Genomic DNA, 21,943 nt, shown 5'->3' on the forward strand with positions numbered 1-21,943 from the left:
AAGATGACTGAACATGCTGTCCTCCTCCTCCTCCTCCTCCTCCTCCTCCTCCTCCTCATCTACCCTGTCCTCTGGCCAGCCACGCTGAATCGAGGATATGACTGGTGTGCATGTCATATCCTCAATTTGGCCGGAGAGTTGCTCCATGTCTTCATCCTCCTCCTCGTCATAGTCCTCCACTGCACGTTGTGATGAGACGAGGCTGGGCTGTGTGTTATCACCCACACCCACTACTGTTTCTTGCTGCAACTCATCGCGCTCCGCCTGCAATGCATCATGTTTGTTTTTCAGCAGGGACCGTTTTAGAAGGCAGAGTAGCGGTATGGTGACGCTAATAATGGCGTCATCACCACTCACCATCTTGGTGGAGTCCTCAAAGTTTTGGAGGATGGTACATAGGTCTGACATCCATCTCCACTCCTCAGGTGTTATGTGTGGAGTTTGACCCATTTCCCGACGGCTTAGGTGATGCAGGTACTCAACAACTGCCCTCTTCTGCTCACATATCCTGACCAACATGTGCAGAGTTGAATTCCAACGCGTGGGGACATCACACACCAGTCTGTGAGCCGGAAGATGCAAACGGCGCTGAAAGCCGGCAAGGCCGGCTGAAGCAGTAGGTGACTTTCGAAAATGTGCAGACAGGCGGCGAACTTTTACCAGCAGATCAGACAGCTCTGGGTATGACTTTATAAACCGCTGAACCACGAGGTTGAGCACATGGGCCACGCATGGAACATGTGTCAGCTGGCCTCGCCTCAAAGCCGCCACCAGGTTCCGGCCATTGTCACAAACGACCTTTCCTGGCTTTAGGTTCAGAGGTGTGAGCCAGTGATCTGCCTGCTGTTTCAGAGCTGTCCACAGCTCTTCTGCATTGTGGGGTTTGTCACCTATGCAGATTAGCTTCAGCACAGCCTGTTGCCGCTTCGCCGAGGCAGTGCTGCAGTGCTTCCAGCTTGTGACTGGTGTGGAGGGCACAGTGGATGAGGATGCGCAGGAGGAGGAGGAGGCTGAAGAGCATGACATTCCGGAGCTGTAGAGTGTGGGTGAAACACTGACTGAGGTAGGGCCTGCAAACCTTGGTGTGGGAAGGACGTGTTGCGTCCCTCGCTCAGACTGGGTCCCAGCTTCCACAATATTAACCCAGTGTGCCGTCAACGAGATGTAGCGGCCTTGCCCACAAGCACTTGTCCACGTGTCTGTGGTTAGGTGGACCTTGGGTGAAACAGCGTTGTTCAGGGCACGTGTGATGTTTTGTGACACGTGGTTATGCAACGCGGGGACGGCACACCGGGAGAAATAGTGGCGGCTGGGGACCGAGTAACGTGGGACAGCTGCCGCCATCAGGTCACGGAATGCTTCTGTCTCCACCAGCCTAAAAGGCAACATTTCCAGCGCAAGCAGTCGCGAAATGTTAGCATTTAGAACTGTGGCATGTGGGGTGTTGGCAGTGTATTTGCGCCTGCGTTCAAAGGTTTGCTGAATGGATAACTGAACGCTGCGCTGGGACAAGGACGTGCTTGATGATGGTGTTCTTTCTGCGTAGGCAACTGTAGGTGCAGGAGTGGAGGAGGCTTGTTCGCAGGCAGCATGGACAGAGGATTGGCTCGCATGCACAACCAGCGAAGACGTAGCAGTGACATCAGCAAGCACTGCTCCTCGACTCTGTTGTACTTCCCACAAAGTCGGGTGCTTGGCTGACATGTGCCTGATCATGCTGGTGGTGGTCAGGCTGCTAGTTTTGGTACCCCTGCTGATGCTGGCACGGCAGGTGTTGCAAATGGCCTTTTTTGAATCATCTGGATCCAACTTAAAAAACTGCCAGACTCGTGAAGACCTAACATTTGGACAGGCACCTTGTGTCGTCGTGTTGTTCCGGGGAACGGTTGCCTGACTTCTGCCTGGGGCCACCACCCTGCTTCTTACTGCCTGTTGTGATGCTACGCCTCCCTCCCCCTGTGCACTGCTGTCCTCGCTCTGCATATCCTCCTGCCAGGTTGGGTCAGTTACTGGATCATCCACCACGTCGTCTTCCTCTTCCGCACCCTGCTCCTCCTCCTGACTTGCTGACAATTGTGTCTCATCATCGTCCACCACTTGTTGAGACACGTTGCCAACTTCGTGAGAACGTGGCTGCTCAAATATTTGGCCATCTGTACAGACGATCTCCTCATGACCCACTTCAATATGAGCTGGCGAGAGGCCAGAATGTGTGAATGGAAACGTGAACAGCTCTTCCGAGTGTCCAAGTGTGGGATCATTAATGTCCGAGGAGGACGTGTACTCAGCCTGGTGGTAGGAAGGAGGATCAGGTTCAGAAATGTGCGGTGCAGTATCACGGCTACTGACACTTGACCGTGTGGAAGACAGAGTGTTTGTGGTGGTGCCAATCTGACTGGAAGCATTATCCGCTATCCAACTAACAACCTGTTGACACTGGTCTTGGTTCAAGAGCGGTGTACTGCTGCGGTCCCCAAGAATTTGGGACAGGACGTGCGAGCGACTAGATGTGGCCCTTTGTTGTGGCGAAATTAGAGCTTGCCCACGACCTCGGCCTCTGCCTGCACCACCATCACGTCCACTTCCTTGTTCCTTGCCAATGCCCTTGCGCATTTTGCAATGCTGTGCACTGCTGACGTGTATATTCACTACTTGTGCGTTATATCAAAGTTTCTGGAAATTGCACACAAGTGCACCTGTACGCTGCCACCGACAGGCACACACGTGCGGTTTTAAAAACCAAGCACGGACGCAATAATAACCTAACACAGGTTTTAGGAGCAAAAATTAAGAACTCTGACACTATCAGCCACTGCTGACTGACGTGTATTATACACTACACTTGTGCGTTATATAATAGTTTGGTAAACGCACACCAGTGCACCTGTACGCTGCCACCAACAGGCACACACGTGCGGTTTTAAAAACCAAGCACGGACGCAATAATAACCTAACACAGGTTTTAGGAGCAAAAATTAAGAACTCTGACACTATCAGCCACTGCTGACTGACGTGTATTATACACTACACTTGTGCGTTATATAATAGTTTGGTAAACGCACACCAGTGCACCTGTACGCTGCCACCAACAGGCACACACGTGCGGTTTTAAAAACCAAGCACGGACGCAATAATAACCTAACACAGGTTTTAGGAGCAAAAATTAAGAACTCTGACACTATCAGCCACTGCTGACTGACGTGTATTATACACTACACTTGTGCGTTATATAATAGTTTGGTAAACGCACACCAGTGCACCTGTACGCTGCCACCAACAGGCACACACGTGCGGTTTTAAAAACCAAGCACGGACGCAATAATAACCTACTAACAGGTTTTTTTGGGGAGCGACAATTACAGTACAGACAAGTCAGACACTATCTGGACTGTTTTACACTGTGTACACCAGCCCCAGATATGAAGGCTGGTATACGGTCACCACTACCCTGCCTGCCTGCCTGCCTGTATACTGCTACAATAGTCCTGACAAGGACTCTTTTGGTCACTAGCCTGTATTCAGACCTGGCTATACCCTGCCTGTATATAGCAACAATAGTCCTGAGAAGGACTCTGCTACTGTACTCCGACCTGGCTATACCCTGCCTGCCTGTATACAACTAGAATAGTCCTGAGAAGGACTTCTGGTCACACTGTTTGCAGCCCTGCAACTGAAAAAGCTATAAAGGGCCGCAAACCTTTCCCTGAATCAGCGACACTCTCCCTACACTCACTGTCAGAATAGCTGTGAGCAGAGCACAGCGCGCCGGCCTATATAAAGGCTCGGTGACGCTGTGCAGGCCGGCCAATCACTGCAATTCCACAACTAACAGGGCTGTGGCATTGCAGTGGTCTGCCAGCCAATCCCTGCATGAGGGCTGGCTCTCAAAAGAGCGCCAACATGCAGAAATGAAGACCACGAGTAAAGCACGAGTATCGCGAGATTACTCGGTCCCCGCCGAGCAGCCCGAGTACAGTGATACTCGTGCGAGTACCGAGTAGTGACAAGCATGCTCGCTCATCACTACTGAGCACTCGAGCATGGTAGTGCCCGCTCATCACTAGTTACCAGTACTGAGCACCCGAGCATGGTAGTGCCCGCTCATCACTAGTTACCAGTACTGAGCACCCGAGCATGGTAGTGCCCGCTCATCACTAGTTACGAGTATAGAGCGCCCGAGCATGGTAGTGCCCGCTCATCACTAGTTACCAGTACTGAGCACCCGAGCATGGTAGTGCCCGCTCATCACTAGTTACCAGTACAGAGCACCCGAGCATGGTAGTGCCCGCTCATCACTAGTTACCAGTACAGAGCACCCGAGCATAGTAGTGCCCGCTCATCACTAGCTACGAGTACTGAGCACCCGAACATGGTAGTGACCGCTCATCACTAGTTACCAGTACTGAGCACCCGAGCATGGTAGTGCCCGCTTATCACTAGTTACGAGTACTGAGCACCCGAACATGGTAGTGCCCACCTCATCACTAGTTACCAGTACTGAGCACCCAAGCATGGTAGTGCCCACCTCATCACTAGTTACCAGTACTGAACACCTGAACATGGTAGTGCCCGCTTATCACTAGTTACGAGTACTGAGCACCCGAACATGGTAGTGCCCACCTCATCACTAGTTACCAGTACTGAGCACCCGAGCATGGTAGTGCCCGCTCATCACTAGTTACCAGTACTGAGCACCCGAACATGGTAGTGCCCACCTCATCACTAGTTACCAGTACTGAGCACCCGAACATGGTAGTGCCCACCTCATCACTAGTTACGAGTACTGAGCACCCGAACATGGTAGTGCCCACTCATCACTAGTTACCAGTACTGAGCACCCGAGCATGGTAGTGCCCGCTTATCACTAGTTACGAGTACTGAGCACCCGATCATGGTAGTGCCCACTCATCACTAGTTACCAGTACTGAGCACCCGAGCATGGTAGTGCCCGCTTATCACTAGTTACGAGTACTGAGCACCCGAGCATGGTAGTGCCCGCTCATCACTAGTTACCAGTACTGAGCACCCGAGCATGGTAGTGTCCGCTTATCACTAGTTACCAGTACTGAGCACCCGAGCATGGTAGTGCCCGCTCATCACTAGTTACCAGTACAGAGCACCCGAGCATGGTAGTGCCCGCTTATCACTAGTTACCAGTACTGAGCACCCGAGCATGGTAGTGCCCGCTCATCACTAGTTACGAGTATTGAGCACGCGAACATGGTAGTTCCCGCTCATCACTAGTTACGAGTATTGAGTGCTGTAGGTTTGCACATCATCAGGTCATCTCATTTTCTTTGCATGCCTGAGAAGGATAATGGAGCAAGCATGGAGCAACTGGGCAGGAGCAGTTTGGTTTGCTCCATGTTGCGGCGTTGCATAAACGTGCTGCGATTATTGATGCATGTGGACGGGTTTTCTTGCTGTCCTGCCCTTGTACGGACTTATTGTGATCCCAGCAGACAATTTAACCGCTCGGTGTTAACAAATGTAAATGTTTCTCTTTCCGGAAACTTTCTTTGCTTTGGAAACAACATAACAGTTGGGATGAAGATCATGGGGCGGGATTAAACAAAAGGTGTCATGCCGGCCAACCTTCATGTAAGAAGACCAAGGATCTTGGCCTTCACTTACTGCATTAAATGCCCTTCTGCAAACAACATAAGGTTAAAGTAGACCCCAACCCCAAAAGTATATCAAACTGCGCACCCCTAAATCCTGAAAAGGGTTCTCTGAGATTTTAACATTAATAGCCATCATTTATGATAGGTCATGAACTTTCTACCCCCTATAATAGGGCAGCGGTGGTCTTTTATTACCAGCAGAGCATTCAGTATAATGGGGCTGAGCTGCAACTTATGGCGCACGCTGAGGCTCCGTTTTGAGTCATTATACTGCACCCATTAAATTTGGCATTGCTAGATCGCATGTCTTAGTCCAAAGTGTAATAATAACGTAAAGATTTCCATATTTTATTTCCTTTATCACTGATGCAATAGAAATATCTGCAGGAAAGATTCTGCAGATTTTACTTGTGAACTTGATCGCCCCCCAGAGGTTATGTGTATGATTGCAGCGTTTGCAAAAAAAAAAGTTACAATTGTCACAAAAGTGAAAACACTCAGAAAAGAAACAGTAATGGAAAACATCGCTATTACCAGCCTGATATACAGAGACATAAAATATCATTACAAGCAGAAATAAAAGGTGAATTATAGAAAAATTATAATAAATGTGTTTGACACTTGTCAATAATTCCACCTAACATTTTTCGCTCTCCGCAGCCTTCATGCAATTTTGCAATACATTTCTGCGTAAAATGCTTGAAAGTCTGACCCAAGCTGAAACATTCAGGGGTGCACAAATCACTGCAGTTCTGTACTATGGAGCTGTAGGGCCCCATTATAGCTCTGTATACTCCAGGGTTGTACGGAGCCATAATACTCTTGTGTGTATATGGCCTTAGAGGCAAACTAAGGAAAAATTGCAATGAATAATGCTGGCCCTTTAAATTGCAGTTTATTATGGGTCCACTATGTCTATAGAACTGTATATAAAATGTGCTATCAACTGATAGTCCCTATAAATATTAATCCCGGGGTCAATAATAATGAATAACAACTCCTAGATTCAGGGAGACCTAGTTGGAACAGGAGAATTGTTTTGGCAGCATAGCAACAATAGGATCAGAAGTGGACCCATGGAATAGATGAAGCAGAGTAGTAATGCTAATGGGAACTGGGTGGCAATGAGGAATTGGGGTCTTCAAGGGAATCTGTCAGGTGATTTTCTAGTACAATACTAATGTTATATTTAAATAAGGTTTAAGGAGACCTTTCAGCATCAGTAAGTTTTATTGCTCTACCTTATCCTGTTATCTTGCTGTAAGCTCCATAGAATGCACACTAGTCAAGTATATGTAAATACAATTTGCATATTCACTGCTCCCTTCAGCCACCTCAGAGTGCATTCACTATCACTGCTGAGAGGTGGGGGGGAGTATGGGTGGGGGCATCAGTGAAAATTCAGTTCAGATTTACTATCATTGATGCCAGCACTGAGAGGGGGGAAGCAGGGCATATGCAGTTTGCATCTCTATAGTCACACTGAATTCTCAGGAGCTTACAACAAGATAACAAAATAAAGTGGAGCAATCAAACTTACTGATCCGGAAATGTCTCATTAAACTCTATTTAAAGCTAACATTAGTATTGTACTAGAAAATCACCTGACAGATTCATTTTTAAGGCAAACATACACAGCAGTGATGTGACTAGTCCCAGTGATATAGTAGAGCTAGGTTTGCAGCAGAGTCCACAGTTGCAATAATGGCACAATGGTATAACAGATTTGGCCTAGCAAAATAGTTGTGCTGGGTTTGCAGCAGAATCCACAGATGTAGAGTAAACACAGATGTAAAAGACTGAAGAAGTGACTGCTTCAAATCAGGCACAGTGGTAAAGCAGAGTGGACTTAGGGATATAGTTGAACTGGGCTTGCAGAAGAGTGCACAAATAAATCCATAGCTGTAAGCTTACAACAAGATAACAGGATAATGTAGAGCAATAAAACTTACTTTTCCGGAAAGGTCTCCTCAAACCCTATTTAAATCTAACATTACTATTGTACTAGAAAATCACCTGACAGATTCCTTTTAAAGACAGAACATTAGAATGAACTGTGGAAAAAAGAAGCGCAAATAGGGTCTTACCCCGGTAACAATGGGGGAAAAGAAAGAGATGGTGCTACTCACCTATAAGGGTTGTGAAAGTCACAACTCCTATAACCGCATGTATGTTGATAAATCCAACTCCCGGCAGCAGTCCCTCGGTAAACAGATAACAGAGAGCAGTAGATGGAGGGTTTCCCAGCCGCGCCAAAGACCAGCCAATTTAAGGTAGTAGATTAATGTTGCTTTTTATTCCATATACAGGTCAACGCGTTTCGGAAGGTACCCCTTCCTTTTTCAGGACCAACAGGCAAGAAGACATCAAATCTCATTTGATGTTTTCTTGCCTGTTGGTCCTGAAGAAGGAAGGGATACCTTCCGAAACGCGTTGACCTGTATATGGAATAAAAATCAACATTAATCTACTACCTTAAATTGGCTGGTCTTTGGCGCGGCTGGGAAACCCTCCATCTACTGCTCAAAGACAGAACATTCACAGCAGTGATGCGGATTAGTCCCAGTGATAGAGTAGAGCTAGATTTGCAGCAGAGTCCACAGTTGCAGTAATGGCACAATGGTATAACATATTTAGCCTAGCAAAATAGTTGAGTTGGGTTTGCAGCAGAGTCCACAGATGCAGAGCAAACACTGAAAAAGTGACTGCTTTAGATCTGGCACAGTGGTACAGCAGAGTGGACTTAGTGATATAGTTGAATTGGGCTTGCTTGCAGAAGAGTGCACAAATAAATGCATAGCTGTAAGCGATATAGATGAGTGATATAGTTGAGCTCAGATTGCAACAGGGTCCACAGATGCAATTTTGCAAACAGCTGTAATAGAATGAAGCATGGAATTCTAACTGACGTCTCAAGCAGCATGCTGCCACCGGAGTCAGCCTGTATAGCCTACCAGGATAACATTGTAAGAGCACATCTGATATCCCTATACCCATAGAGGAGAAAGCAAAGGAAGCCAGCAAGGCCCTCGGCACTGCTAAGATGAAAAACATGGGGCATTGACTGATACTTAGGTGTAATTATACAAAGGGAGTACTTACATAAGTGCTGAACAGCCTGCACGTAAGGTGCACAGAACCATTTGCAAAGGGGCTGGGAAACTCTGGGTGTAAGGGCCTAGAGTCGTCATTATAGAAAAATGTGGTTGAGTATCGAAGTTACAGCCAATGATTATTACCCAACCGCAGGGTAAAAACAAATTTCTCTTTTTCAGCAAATCTGGACTTTTGTTAAAAGCATCATGTTTGGCCAAACTGCCCAAAACAAAAAGTGCCCAAAAGTGCAAACTGAAACGACCAAGCACGGGTGTCTCTGCGGAGTGTAACTAACAAGCCTGTGACCTGTATTGCTGCCAAAATCAATATATTACCTGTGCGGAGTAACAGGAGGAGTAAAGCTAATTGTTGCAGTTACATCTTGAGTTTCATTTATTTCTTGCTGAGCCCCTACAGGGCCGTCACCCCCAGAACCCTCCACTTTCCAAGACCCTCACTTTGCCTCACTCTCCCGCCATCTGCCCCTGCTGTCAGATGCTGCCATGCTAACTCTGAGGCACATAGTAGGTAAAAGATATATGTAGATATATAGAATAAAAAAATGGCACATCCAAAAAGTACACACTAAATTCACATTGATAATTATTAACTGGAGAAATGGGATGCAAAGTATATATTCACATAGTATGCGGGTGACCCATATATCCCTGCAATGTGATCAAGGGGAGAGATCCCTTATATACAATGTAAGGAGAGGATCCATGTAATCACTGCAGTGAATGTAAAACACAACTGCAGCATAAACTCAATAAAAGAGACCAAAAGTAGAGCAGAGTATGAACCACGTGTTTAGTAATATCCTGCTCACCCATTATGCCCTATGATAGGATAAGATGACAATGGGCCCCGACGCACGTTTCGCTTGGTCTTCTGCAGGGGGCCATCAAGAGTGGGCCGGCCGAACAATATGTCATCATGTCTTCTGAACACCAGCAAATGATAGACACATTTCAACACAACTTTATTTAATGTTGTTCAAAGTGGAGGAACAAAACTTTAAACAATTCAAACGTCTCAGAACACCTATGCAGCCTTTTCCCACTTTGTGCGCCTGGACTCGTGTCACACTATGTTTTCACAGCTACATTACATTACGGGTTTTATTGTGGGCTGCACTCACATTCATTACTGACCGGCAGGCTCACGCCACTCAGGTCTTCTCACGCCACTGGAATCGCCAAGTCCCATTGGGCCATTGTCCACTTCTCCTGGGCTCCTGCCTCCTACCAGCCTTAGGCCGGAGTCACACTTGTGAGTGACTCGCATCGCATCACCCGACACGGTTGCACAATCTCCTGATAGGAGCGGGTCGGATGCATGTATTTTTATGCAGCTGAGATGCTCATATCCGGAGAGCATCAGACCTCGCTGGGTGATGAGATGCAAGACTCGTGAGAGTTACTCACAGGTGTGACTCGACCTTAGGCCAACTATCCTCCTCGAGACACACAGTCTGTCTCTGAGCTGCTAGACCTCGTCTCAGTACAGCTGTCCTTAAATTGGGGGTCGCAGCTCTCCTGGGCTGTGTGCTCACTGTGCGTTTTTATCACTGTTTTTGGGTGCAGATTTGTCCCAAAACTGCAAGCAAATCCTGATGCAAGCAAAGTCAATGAGAATCCTGAAATGCTGTGCACGTTGAACATTTTTTCCTTGCAGATTTGCTGCAGAAAATAATCTGCAGGGTGTCAATTCTTTCAGCATTTTTTTCACCCATCGACTTCAATTTGAAAAGCGCATGCAAAGATGCATAAAAAATGCACCAAAACCTTTAAAAAAAAGCAAGTTTTTGAGCTGCGTTTTTCCTGCCAAGAGATGCAGAAACGGTGCAAAAATTTCTGCAACCAAATACTCAGCGTGTGCACAGACCCCAGTTACTTTTGGCAGCACGCAGACATTGGAAACAGCGACAAAGACCCAGGAAGAATGAGTAAAAATTGCTTTTTTTTTTTGTTTTTTGTTTTTTTAAACAAACTGCAGGCAGAGGACACAGGTATCCTGAAATCGGGAAAAGTCTTAAAATGTTGCAACATTAATGAGACCCAGCGCTGCTCACTGTCAACCGCAGAATGGAATTACCCCCTGTACGCTCTGCTATTCTTCAGCACACTGACTCTGCATTATCTGCTGTCCAGCATGTCAGCTATCCAGAGATATGGAGGAGGGGAGAGCATGACCTGCGGTATTATAGAGGGGACATTACCATGTGTTCGGTGTAAGGAGGGGTCACTCTGGCAGGAGATAAACACACGGAATATGGTCATGTGACTATTTTATATTTCTAGAAAATTTTTTTTATGGTAAAACCCTTTAAGAAAAAAATGTCCCCTGCATTTATCTTCTCTACCACTAGATGGCAGCCTACAACTGTCTTTCTCATACTAAAATGACTTGCTCTGTAGATTCCAGATTAACCATGAAAACAAGTGAAGTTGGTTCCCAATTGATCAGGAGAAATAAACAAGAGCGGGGTCCCAGTGATCGGAGCAGGGTCTCAGTGATTGGAGGGGAATCTCAGTGATTGGAGGGGGGGTTTCAGTGATCGGAGGGGGGGTTTCAGTGTTCGAGCAGTGTCTCAATGATCAGAGAAGGTATCGGTGAATGGAGCGGTATCTCAGTGGCCGGAGGGGGGTCTCAGTGGTTGGAACAGGGTCTCAGTGATCAGAGAGGGACTCAGTGATTGCAGTAGGGTCTCAGTAATCGAAGGGGGGTCTCAGTGATCGGAGGGGATCTCAGTGGTTGGAGAAGGTATCAGTGATTGAAGGGGGGTCTCAGTGATCAGAGGGGATCTCAGTGGTTGGAGAAGGTATCAGTGATTGAAGGGGGGTCTCAGTGGTCGGAAAATATATCAGTGATCGGAGAGAGGGGTCGTAGTGGTCAGAAAAGGTAACAGTGATCAGAAGGGGGGTCTTAGTGGTCAGAGAAGTTATCAGTGATTGGAGGGGGTCTTAGTGGTCAGAGGAGGTATCAGTGATCAGAGTGAGTCTCAGTGATCGAAAAGGCGTCTCAGTGATCAGAGGAGGGTCTCAGTGATCGGAAAGGGGTCTCAGTGATCAAAGAGGTGTCTCAATGATCGGAGAGGGGTCTCAATGATTGGAGAGGGGTCTCAATGATCGGAGAGGTGTCTCAATGATCGGAGAGGTGTCTCAATGATCGGAGAGGGGTCTCAGTGATCAGAGAGGGGTCTCAATGATTGGAGAGGGGTCTCAATGATCGGAGAGGTGTCTCAATGATCGGAGAGGTGTCTCAATGATCGGAGAGGGGTCTCAATGATCGGAGAGGTGTCTCAATGATCGGAGAGGTGTCTCAATGATCGGAGAGGTGTCTCAATGATCGGAGAGGGGTCTCAGTGATCGGAGAGGGGTCTCAGGTTCCCAGTGATCTTGTAGATATCATCTATCCTGTAGAATGGTAATAACCAGTGCTTTTTTTGCAGCGGTACGTGCCGGTACGGCGTAACGGAAAATCTGAAAAGTGCTGAGGGCCATATAATAATATGTATGGCCATATATAATATAATATATAGGAATAGATCCCTATGTGTGTAATGACTGTATATAATATATAGGAATAGATCCCTCTGTGTGTAATGGCTCTATATAATATATAGAAATAGATCCCTCTGTGTGTAATGACTGTATATAATATATAGGAATAGATCCCTCTGTGTGTAATGCCTCTATATATTATATAAGACTAGATCCCTCTGTGTGTAATGACTCTATATAATATATAGGAATAGAAGCCAAGCGACACTGCTCTGTCCTCCTCCTCCTGGACCTGTCCTCTGCCCTCTACACTACTCTATCCTCCTCTTCCTGGACCTGTCCTCTGCCTTCGACACAGTAGACCCATTCCCTCCTACTACAGATTCTCTCATCTCTGGGCATCACAGACTTGGCCCTATCTTGGATCTCCTCATACTTAACCGACCGAACTTTCAGCGTCTCCCACTCTCACACCACTTCCTCATCTCGCCCCCTTCTGTCGGGGTCCCCCAAGACTCAGTTCTTGGACCCCTGCTGTTCTCCATCTACACCTTCGGTCTGGGACAGCTCATAGAGTCCCACGGCTTCCAGTATCATCTCTATGCCGATGACACACAGATCTACCTCTCTGGACCTGACATTACCTCTCTACTATCCAGAATCCCACAATGTGTCCGCTATTTCATCTTTCTTCTCTGCACGATTCCTAAAGCTTAACATAGACAAAACAGAATTCATTGTCTTTCCTCCTCCTCACTCATCTCCTCCAAGAAGCCTTTCCATCAAAGACAATGGCTGCTCACTCACCCCAGTCTCACAAGCTCGTTGCCTTTGAGTAACCCTCGACTCTGCTCTATCCTTCAATCCACACATCCAAGTCCTCTTCACCTCATGCCGATTACAACTCAAAAATATCTCCCGGATCCGTGCTTTCCTTAACCAAGAATCAGCAAAAACACTAGTGCATGCCCTCATCATCTCCCGCCTCGACTACTGCAACCTCCTGCTCTCTGGCCTCCCTTCCAACACTCTTGCACCCCTCCAATCTATCCTAAACTCTGCGGCCCGCTTAATCCACCTCTTGCTCCTCGCTACTCCCCAGCCTCGCCACTCTGCCAATCCCTTCACTGGCTTCCCATCGCCCAACGACTCCAGTTCAAAACATTAACCATGACATACAAAGCCACTCACAACCTGTCTCCCCCCTACATCTGTGACCAAGACTCCCGGTACCTACCTGCACGCAACCTCAGATCCTCACAAGATCTCCTTCTCTGCTCCTTTCTTATCTCCTCTTCCCACAATCGTGTACAAGATTTCTCCCGTGCATCCCCCATACTCTGGAACGTTCTACCTCAGCACATCAGACTCTCCCCTACCGTGGGAAGCTTCAAGAGGAAGCTCAAGACCCACCTCTTCCAACAAGCCTACAACCTACAATAGCCCTCAGACCAGTAGACCACTGCGCAACCAGCTCTGTCCTCACCTATTGTACCATCACCCATTCCCTGTAGACTGTGAGCCCTCGCGGGCAGGGTCCTCTCTCCTCCTGTAGACTGTGAGCCCTCGCGGGCAGGGTCCTCTCTCCTCCTGTAGACTGTGAGCCCTTGTGGGCAGGGTCCTCTCTCCTCCTGTAGACTGTGAGCCCTCGTGGGCAGGGTCCTCTCTCCTCCTGTAGACTGTGAGCCCTCGCGGGCAGGGTCCTCTCTCCTCCTGTAGACTGTGAGCCCTCGCGGGCAGGGTCTTCTCTCCTCCTGTAGACTGTGAGCCCTCGCGGGCAGGGTCCTCTCTCCTCCTGTAGACTGTGAGCCCTCACGGGCAGGGTCCTCTCTTCTCCTGTAGACTGTGAGCCCTCGCGGGCAGGGTCCTCTCTCCTCCTGTAGACTGTGAGCCCTCGCGGGCAGGGTCCTCTCTCCTCCTGTAGACTGTGATCCTTCGCGGGCAGGGTCTTCTCTCCTCCTATACCAGTCTGTTTTGTACTGTTAATGATTGTTGTACGTATACCCTCTTTCACTTGTAAAGCGCCATGGAATAAATGGTGCTATAATAATAATAAATAACAATAATAATAATAAAAGATCCCTCTGTGTGTAATGACTCTATATAATATATAGGAATAGATCCCTCTGTGTGTAATGACTATATAATATATAGGAATAGATCCCTCTATGTGTAATGACTCTATATAATATATAGGAATAGATCCCTCTGTGTATAATGACTATATAATATATAGGAATAGATCCCTCTGTGTGTAATGACTCTATATAATATATAGGAATAGATCCCTCTGTGTGTAATGACTCTGTGTAATATATAGGAATAGATCCCTCTGTGTGTAATGGCTCTATATAATATATAGGAATAGATCCCTCTGTGTGTAATGACTATATAATATATAGGAATAGATCCCTCTGTGTGTAATGACTCTGTGTAATATATAGGAATAGATCCCTCTGTGTGTAATGACTATATAATATATAGGAATAGATCCCTCTGTGTGCAATGACTATATAATATATAGGAATAGATCCCTCTGTGTGTAATGACTATATAATATATAGGAATAGATCCCTCTGTGTGTAATGACTCTATATAATATATAGGAATAGATCCCTCTGTGTGTAATGACTCTGTGTAATATATAGGAATAGATCCCTCTGTGTGTAATGACTATATAATATATAGGAATAGATCCCTCTGTGTGTAATGACTATATAATATATAGGAATAGATCCCTCTGTGTGTAATGACTGTGTAATATATAGGAATAGATCCCTCTGTGTGTAATGGCTCTATATAATATATAGGAATAGATCCCTCTGTGTGTAATGACTCTATATAATATATGTGTTTCAGTTTTTGTATTGAATTACTGAAATAAATTAACTTTTTGATGATATTCTAATTTATTGAGAGGCACTTGTATTTTCTAATATGAAATAGTTTCTTTTTGTTTTTATGTTACATAGAAATAAAACCAATACAAGGAATGAAAAATCAGAGACGATGAATGTCAGCCACCATTTATTCCAGGTGAACGTCTTCAGTTGTATCGGTGAGAATGGCGCGGGTTCCTTGTTTGCACACTTTTGCAGTCTGTATGTCGTGTACAGGCTTTCTGCAGGAGGAGGCGTTGTGGGGCGGGGGCAGGGAGGAGAGGTGCAGACAGAGCATGCTCAGATCTCACTTCCCTCTAACTTCCTGATCTGAGAAGTCAGCACAACTTCAAGACTGGACGTTTCCAACCAGGAAATCCAAAGTTTCTGCATGTTCGGTTTATACTCTGGGTGTCGATCGGTTACAATGTATCTCTCGGTGGTTTGGCACTAATACGCTGCGGCCCGCTGCTATACTGGAACATACGGGAGGCAACAAGGATTTCTGGAAAGCGAAAGTGAAAATCCTGAACCAAAATGGACAAATTCTCCATTCTGCTGTTAAATATCTCGCAAAAACTCAACGAGAGGGAACTGGCGAGTCTGAAGTTTCTTTGCCATACGAAAATAGTCAAAAAGAAAATGGAGCAGATCACCAGCCCCCTACATCTGTTCACAAACCTGAAGGAGCTGACGGAAATCTCCGAGGACGACCTCAGCGTTCTCATTTCATTGTTGACCGCTATTAATAGGAATGATCTGGCCGAAGAAGTAGAACTGTTCCAAGGACCGCAACCCAAGGAGGAGGCCAAGGAAAGAGGTAAATGTCCATCTCCTAATGGAAGACATGTAAATCTGTCACCTGTAGGGGGCGACCGCGTGTCATGTGCAGCTAAAGAGTTAGCCAATAATAATAATAATAATAATAATAATAATAATAATTAATAATATTTATTCATTTATATAGCGCTATTAATTCCACAGCGCTTTACATACATTGGCAACTCTGTCCCCATTGGGGCTCACAATCTAAAGTCCCTATCTGTATGTCTGGAGTGTGGGAGGAAACCGGAGAACCCGGAGGAAACCCACGCAAACACGGGGAGAACATACAAACTCCTTGCAGATGGTGTCCTTGGTGGGATTTGCACCCAGGACCCCAGCGCTGCAAGACTGCAGTGCTAACCACTGAGCCACCACAAGACTGCAGTCCTAACCACTGAGCCACCGTGCCACCCGCCATTAAAAGGTATCAACCATTGAGGACTCTCAGTTCTTTTAAACTATTTTTTTTTTTTTTGTCCCAAATTAGAACTTTTGGGCCATATCAGATTTTTGTAGAAGGAAAACCCCTCGATATGAGTCAGAAAAAAATTGCAAAGAAAGGTTCCCACTCTGAAGCACTTATCCCTAACATGTATTATCATGTATGCCCTGCAGTAGGCGCTATAATGAAATGTATAGTCAGAGCAAGTCTGATGCTCAGTGCTGTGCCACACAATGCAAAATTATATACCACCATACTATGACCAAATAGCAGCCCAGCGTATAAAGAGATCTAATAATAAACTGGAACAAACGCTGCCATGTCATTATTATTACATGCTGGTCGCAAGCCTTGTGTGCCGTCCTGTCACTTGTGGTGCCCCTTATTCGTATACACATCACACAGATATATAGGCAGACTGCCCAAACCGCACATTACTGGTAAGAATGAGTACGACAGACAGGGAAACCGCAAGTACGGAAAGCACCTTAAGGATCATCTATTTGTCTATTTGTCTATCTATCCCTCTATCTATCCCTCTATCTATCCCTCTATCTATCTATCCCTCTATCTATCTATCCCTCTATCTATCCCTCTATCCCTCTATCTATCCCTCTATCTATCCCTCTATCTATCTATCTATCTATCTATCTATCTATCCCTCTATCTATCCCTCTATCTATCCCTCTATCTATCTATCTATCCCTCTATCTATCCCTCTATCTATCTATCTATCTATCTATCTATCCCTCTATCTATCTATCCCTCTATCCCTCTATCTATCCCTCTATCTATCCCTCTATCTATCTATCTATCTATCCCTCTATCTATCCCTCTATCTATCTATCTATCCCTCTATCTATCCCTCTATCTATCTATCTATCTATCTATCCCTCTATCTATCTATCCCTCTATCTATCCCTCTATCTATCTATCCCTCTATCTATCTATCTATCTATCTATCCCTCTATCTATCCCTCTATCTATCCCTCTATCTATCCCTCTATCTATCCCTCTATCTATCTATCCCTCTATCTATCTATCTATCTATCCCTCTATCCCTCTATCTATCTATCTATCTATCTATCCCTCTATCTATCTATCCCTCTATCTATCCCTCTATCTATCTATCCCTCTATCTATCCCTCTATCCCTCTATCTATCTATCTATCCCTCTATCTATCTATCTATCTATCTATCTATCTATCTATCTATCCCTCTATCTATCTATCTATCCCTCTATCTATCTATCCCTCTATCTATCTATCCCTCTATCTATCTATCCCTCTATCTATCTATCTATCCCTCTATCTATCTATCTATCTATCTATCCCTCTATCTATCTATCTATCCCTCTATCTATCTATCTATCTATCCCTCTATCTATCTATCATCAATCTATCTATCCCTCTATCTATCCCTCTATCTATCCCTCTATCTATCCCTCTATCTATCCCTCTATCTATCCCTCTATCTATCCCTCTATCTATCCCTCTATCTATCCCTCTATCTATCTATCTATCTATCTATCTATCCCTCTATCTATCCCTCTATCTATCCCTCTATCTATCCCTCTATCTATCCCTCTATCTATCCCTCTATCTATCCCTCTATCTATCCCTCTATCTATCCCTCTATCTATCCCTCTATCTATCTATCCCTCTATCTATCCCTCTATCTATCTATCCCTCTATCTATCCCTCTATCTATCCCTCTATCTATCTATCCCTCTATCTATCCCTCTATCTATCCCTCTATCTATCCCTCTATCTATCCCTCTATCTATCCCTCTATCTATCCCTCTATCTATCCCTCTATCTATCTATCCCTCTATCTATCTATCCCTCTATCTATCCCTCTATCTATCTATCTATCTATCTATCCCTCTATCTATCTATCCCTCTATCTATCTATCCCTCTATCTATCCCTCTATCTATCTATCCCTCTATTTATCTATCTATCAAATCAAATCAAATCAAATAAGCTTTATTGGCAGGACCAAATACAAATTAGTTTTGCCAAAGCAGGTGTACATTAGGGACTGGGGCTGTGGGGATGGTGGGTGGGGACTGTAGGAAGGATGGATGGGGCACATCCAGGGTGGGGACTGTGGGGGCACTTCTAGGATGGGGGCTATGGAAGTCCATGGCTTATGATGGGGCATATCCACGGTGGGACTGTGGTAACGGTGGATGGGACATATCCAGGGTGGGGATTGGGGGGGCCACATCTGGGATGGGGGGCTATGGAAGTCCATGACTTATCATAGTTCTCTTTCTCGAAGTCTATGGCATTCGCTCACATACTGCGCTGCTATCTCCACTGCGCTCTCTTCTTCCCCCAGCAGGATATATATTTTCTCTTCCTCCTTCATGGAGCTGAAATCCGGGAAGAGATGGGAGAGTCTCCTGAAGTGAGTGTCCCTCACTGCTGAGTACTTGGTGCAGTGTAGCAGGAAGTGGGTTTCATCCTCCAGGGCCTCCAGGTCACAGTGTTGGCACAGTCTGTCCTCCCTGGGCTTGTAGCTCTGCTTGTGTCGACCGGATTCGATGGCTAGACTGTGGGCACTGAGTCTATATCGGCTCAGGGTCCTGCGGTCTCTGGGATCCGGGAGTTTTTCCAGATATGGGGCCAGTCTGTAGTCTCTCTGTAGTCTCTGGTACGTGGTCAGTTTCTGTGAGGTGTTGATGTCGGTCCTCCAGTCACTGACATACCTCTCCTGGCCCTCGTCTACCATCTTCCTGATTCTGGTTCTTGTCAGGCTGCTGTGATTGGTTATTTTGTCCAGTTGGGTTTGGGAGAGCTGTGCCAGGGGTCCTGGTTCATCTGGCCCACGTATATATATCAGAGCTTTGTGGTGATGGGAGCTTGGATTGCTACTCTGTAGGTGAGCCTGAAATGATAGTGACCTCTTCAGAGCTGCTAGGTGTAGAGGGAATCTGCCCAGCTCAGCTCGACAGGCGCTGTTGGAGGTGCTTCGATGGACCTGGAGAAGGGGCTTACAGAATTCCAGGTGGAATATTTCTGTTGGGCTGGAATCCCACCTTGACCAATCTGGGTAAGTGTGAGGGCCCCAGACTTCGCTGCCATACAGGAGGATTGGGACGATGATGGAATCGAAGATTTTAGCCAGACCCTCACTGGTGGCTTCAGATGATACAATTTCCTTCGGATGGCATAAAAGGTTTTGCAGGCCTTGTTTTTCAGGGTCTCTATGGCTTGTTTGAAGCTCCCTGACTGGTGAATTTCCAGGCCCAAGTAGGTGTATTTGTCTGTTCCTGTTAGAGTGCAGCCGTTTACGACAAATGAAGGATGCTGGTCAAATCTTCTTTTTCTCTTCTGGAACACCATGATGTTGGTTTTCTTTAGATTGATCGGTAGTGCCCATGTGGAGCTGAATTTTTCCAAGATTTGTAGGTTGTCTTGGAGACCTTTCTCGGTTGGTGACACCAGCAGTAGGTCATCTGCATAGAGCAAGAATTTCACCTGGGCGTCATGGAGTGTGAGACCTGGAGCAGGTGAAGATTCTAGAGCAGTAGCCAGCTCATTGATGTAAATATTGAAGAGCGTTGGACTTAGGCTGCAGCCCTGTCTGACTCCTCGGCTCTGCTGGAAATAAGCCGTTCTTCTACCGTTCACACTCACACTGCAGAGGTTCTCGGTGTAGGAGCTTTTGATGACATCGTAGGTCTTTCCTCCTATTCCGCTTTCCAGCATTTTTAAGAACAAGCCCGGGTGCCACACTGAGTCAAAGGCCTTTTTAAAGTCTACAAAGCAGGCGTATATCTTCCCATGCTTTGTATTGTGGACGTGGCTCTGAATGAGACTGTGCAGGGTGTAGATGTGGTCCGTGGTGCGGTGGTTTGGCACGAACCCTGCTTGGCTTTTGCTCAGGACATTGTGCTCGGTAAGGAAACTGATGATCCTTTTGTTTAGGATGCTGTTGAACAGTTTTCCCAAGTTACTGCTGACACATATGCCTCTGTTGTTGGCAGGGTCATACCTGTCCCCACTCTTGTGGATCGGTGTAATGAGTCCTTGGTTCCAGGTACGAGGGAAGTAGCCAGCACTCAGCACAATGTTGAACAGTTTAACCATTGCAGCTTGAATTTCTGGTGGGCTGTACTTCAACATCTCTGGGGGGATTCCATCCAGACCACTAGATTTTTTACACTTTATGGAAGGGATTTTCTCTGCAACTTCCTGTAATGTAATTGGTGTGTCCATTGGGTTTTGGAAGTTTTTGATTTTCTCTTCCATTGCCTTTAGTTTTGATGTTATGTTTTCCTGCTCTTGGCTTAGTCCTTCTTTTGGGATGTCTTTGTAGAGGTCTCTGAAGTACTGGAGCCAGATGTTGCCATTTTGGATATGGGTGTCATTCTTTCTCTTGCTCTTTGTGTCCATGTGGCTCCATATTTCCCAGAAGGAGTTGTCTTGGAGGGCGTCTTGGAGTTGGCTAAGTTTGGTAGAGATGTAGCTCTGCTTCTTCCTCCTGAGGATGGTTTTGTACTGCTTTTGTATGGTGTCATAGGCTTCCCTCAGGTCTGGGTTGTTGGGGTCTCTGTGTTTATTGTTTGAGGCTGTTCTCAGGGTCTTTCGAACGGCTTTACACTCTTTGTCAAACCAACCATTGATCTGCTTTTCTTTTGGCCTCTTGTAGTTGACTTGTTTGAGGTCGGACAATTTGGCCATGGTGTGGAATATTTTGTTGAGGTCTTTTGCAGCTTGATTCACTCCTTCTGGGTTTGACTTGTACTTGTAGCTGTAGAAGTTGTGGAGCATCTCCTGTAATTCCGGTCTGTTGGGAGCCTCTTTATATTTTATTTCTGACGTCTTGGACCATTTATAGGATGGAGGTCGCTTGTAGAGGCTGCTCTGCTGTGGCTTTTGTGTGGATGGTTTCTCTGTAGATTTTATGTACAGGAGAAGTTGGCTGTGGTCTGACAGGTGCGTTTGTGGGGTGACTATGAAGGCGCTAATATTTGCCGGGTCCATATCTGTAATGGCGTAGTCTACTACACTCCTTCCTACATGGGAGTTTAGTGTGTATCTTCCCAGTGAGTCTCCCTTTGTACGTCCATTAAGAATATGAAGACCTAAACTTTTACATAAGTTCAGGAGCTTTTTGCCACTTTTGTTGACTGTACTGTCGTAGCTGTTTCTCTCTGAGTCTTCTGAGTTGTGACTGTCATTCTCTGCCCCAAATATGTAGATGTTTCCATCTGTGGTCAGAAAGTCTTTTTCTCTCCCTGTTCTTGCATTGAGGTCTCCAAAGATCAGAACTTTGCCCAGGACCTGATAATGGGTGGCTTCTTCTTGTAAGATCTCAAAGCTGTCTGGATTGAAGTAGGGGGACTCTGGCGGTGGTATATAGGTGGTGCAGAGGTAGACATCGGACTGAGAGGTGAGGATGGAGCTGCTGATTCTGATCCATATGTGGCTGCCTCCTCTCTTCACTGGTGTGATGTACTGGTGGAGCTCTTCTTTATACCAGATCAGTATTCCTCCTGAGCAGCGGCCCTGTTTGGTGTTTTTATTTTTAAGGGCAGGGACAGAGATTTCCCTGTATC

General features: G+C 46.1%; 1 protein-coding gene across 1 annotated transcript in view; it reads left to right on the forward strand.

The window, feature by feature from the left end:
- The first annotated feature begins 15,428 nt into the window (after positions 1-15,428).
- FADD (Fas associated via death domain) overlaps positions 15,429-21,943 on the forward strand; it is a 16,275-nt gene continuing 9,760 nt past the window's right edge. The window contains exon 1 of the mRNA XM_075326742.1: positions 15,429-15,925. Within this exon, the coding sequence (XP_075182857.1) occupies positions 15,643-15,925 (283 nt within the window). The 5' untranslated portion in view covers positions 15,429-15,642. The remainder of the gene's footprint in view (positions 15,926-21,943) is intronic.

Source organism: Anomaloglossus baeobatrachus, chromosome 10 (assembly GCF_048569485.1).
Source record: "Anomaloglossus baeobatrachus isolate aAnoBae1 chromosome 10, aAnoBae1.hap1, whole genome shotgun sequence".
Classification (NCBI taxonomy): Eukaryota; Metazoa; Chordata; class Amphibia; order Anura; family Aromobatidae; genus Anomaloglossus; species Anomaloglossus baeobatrachus.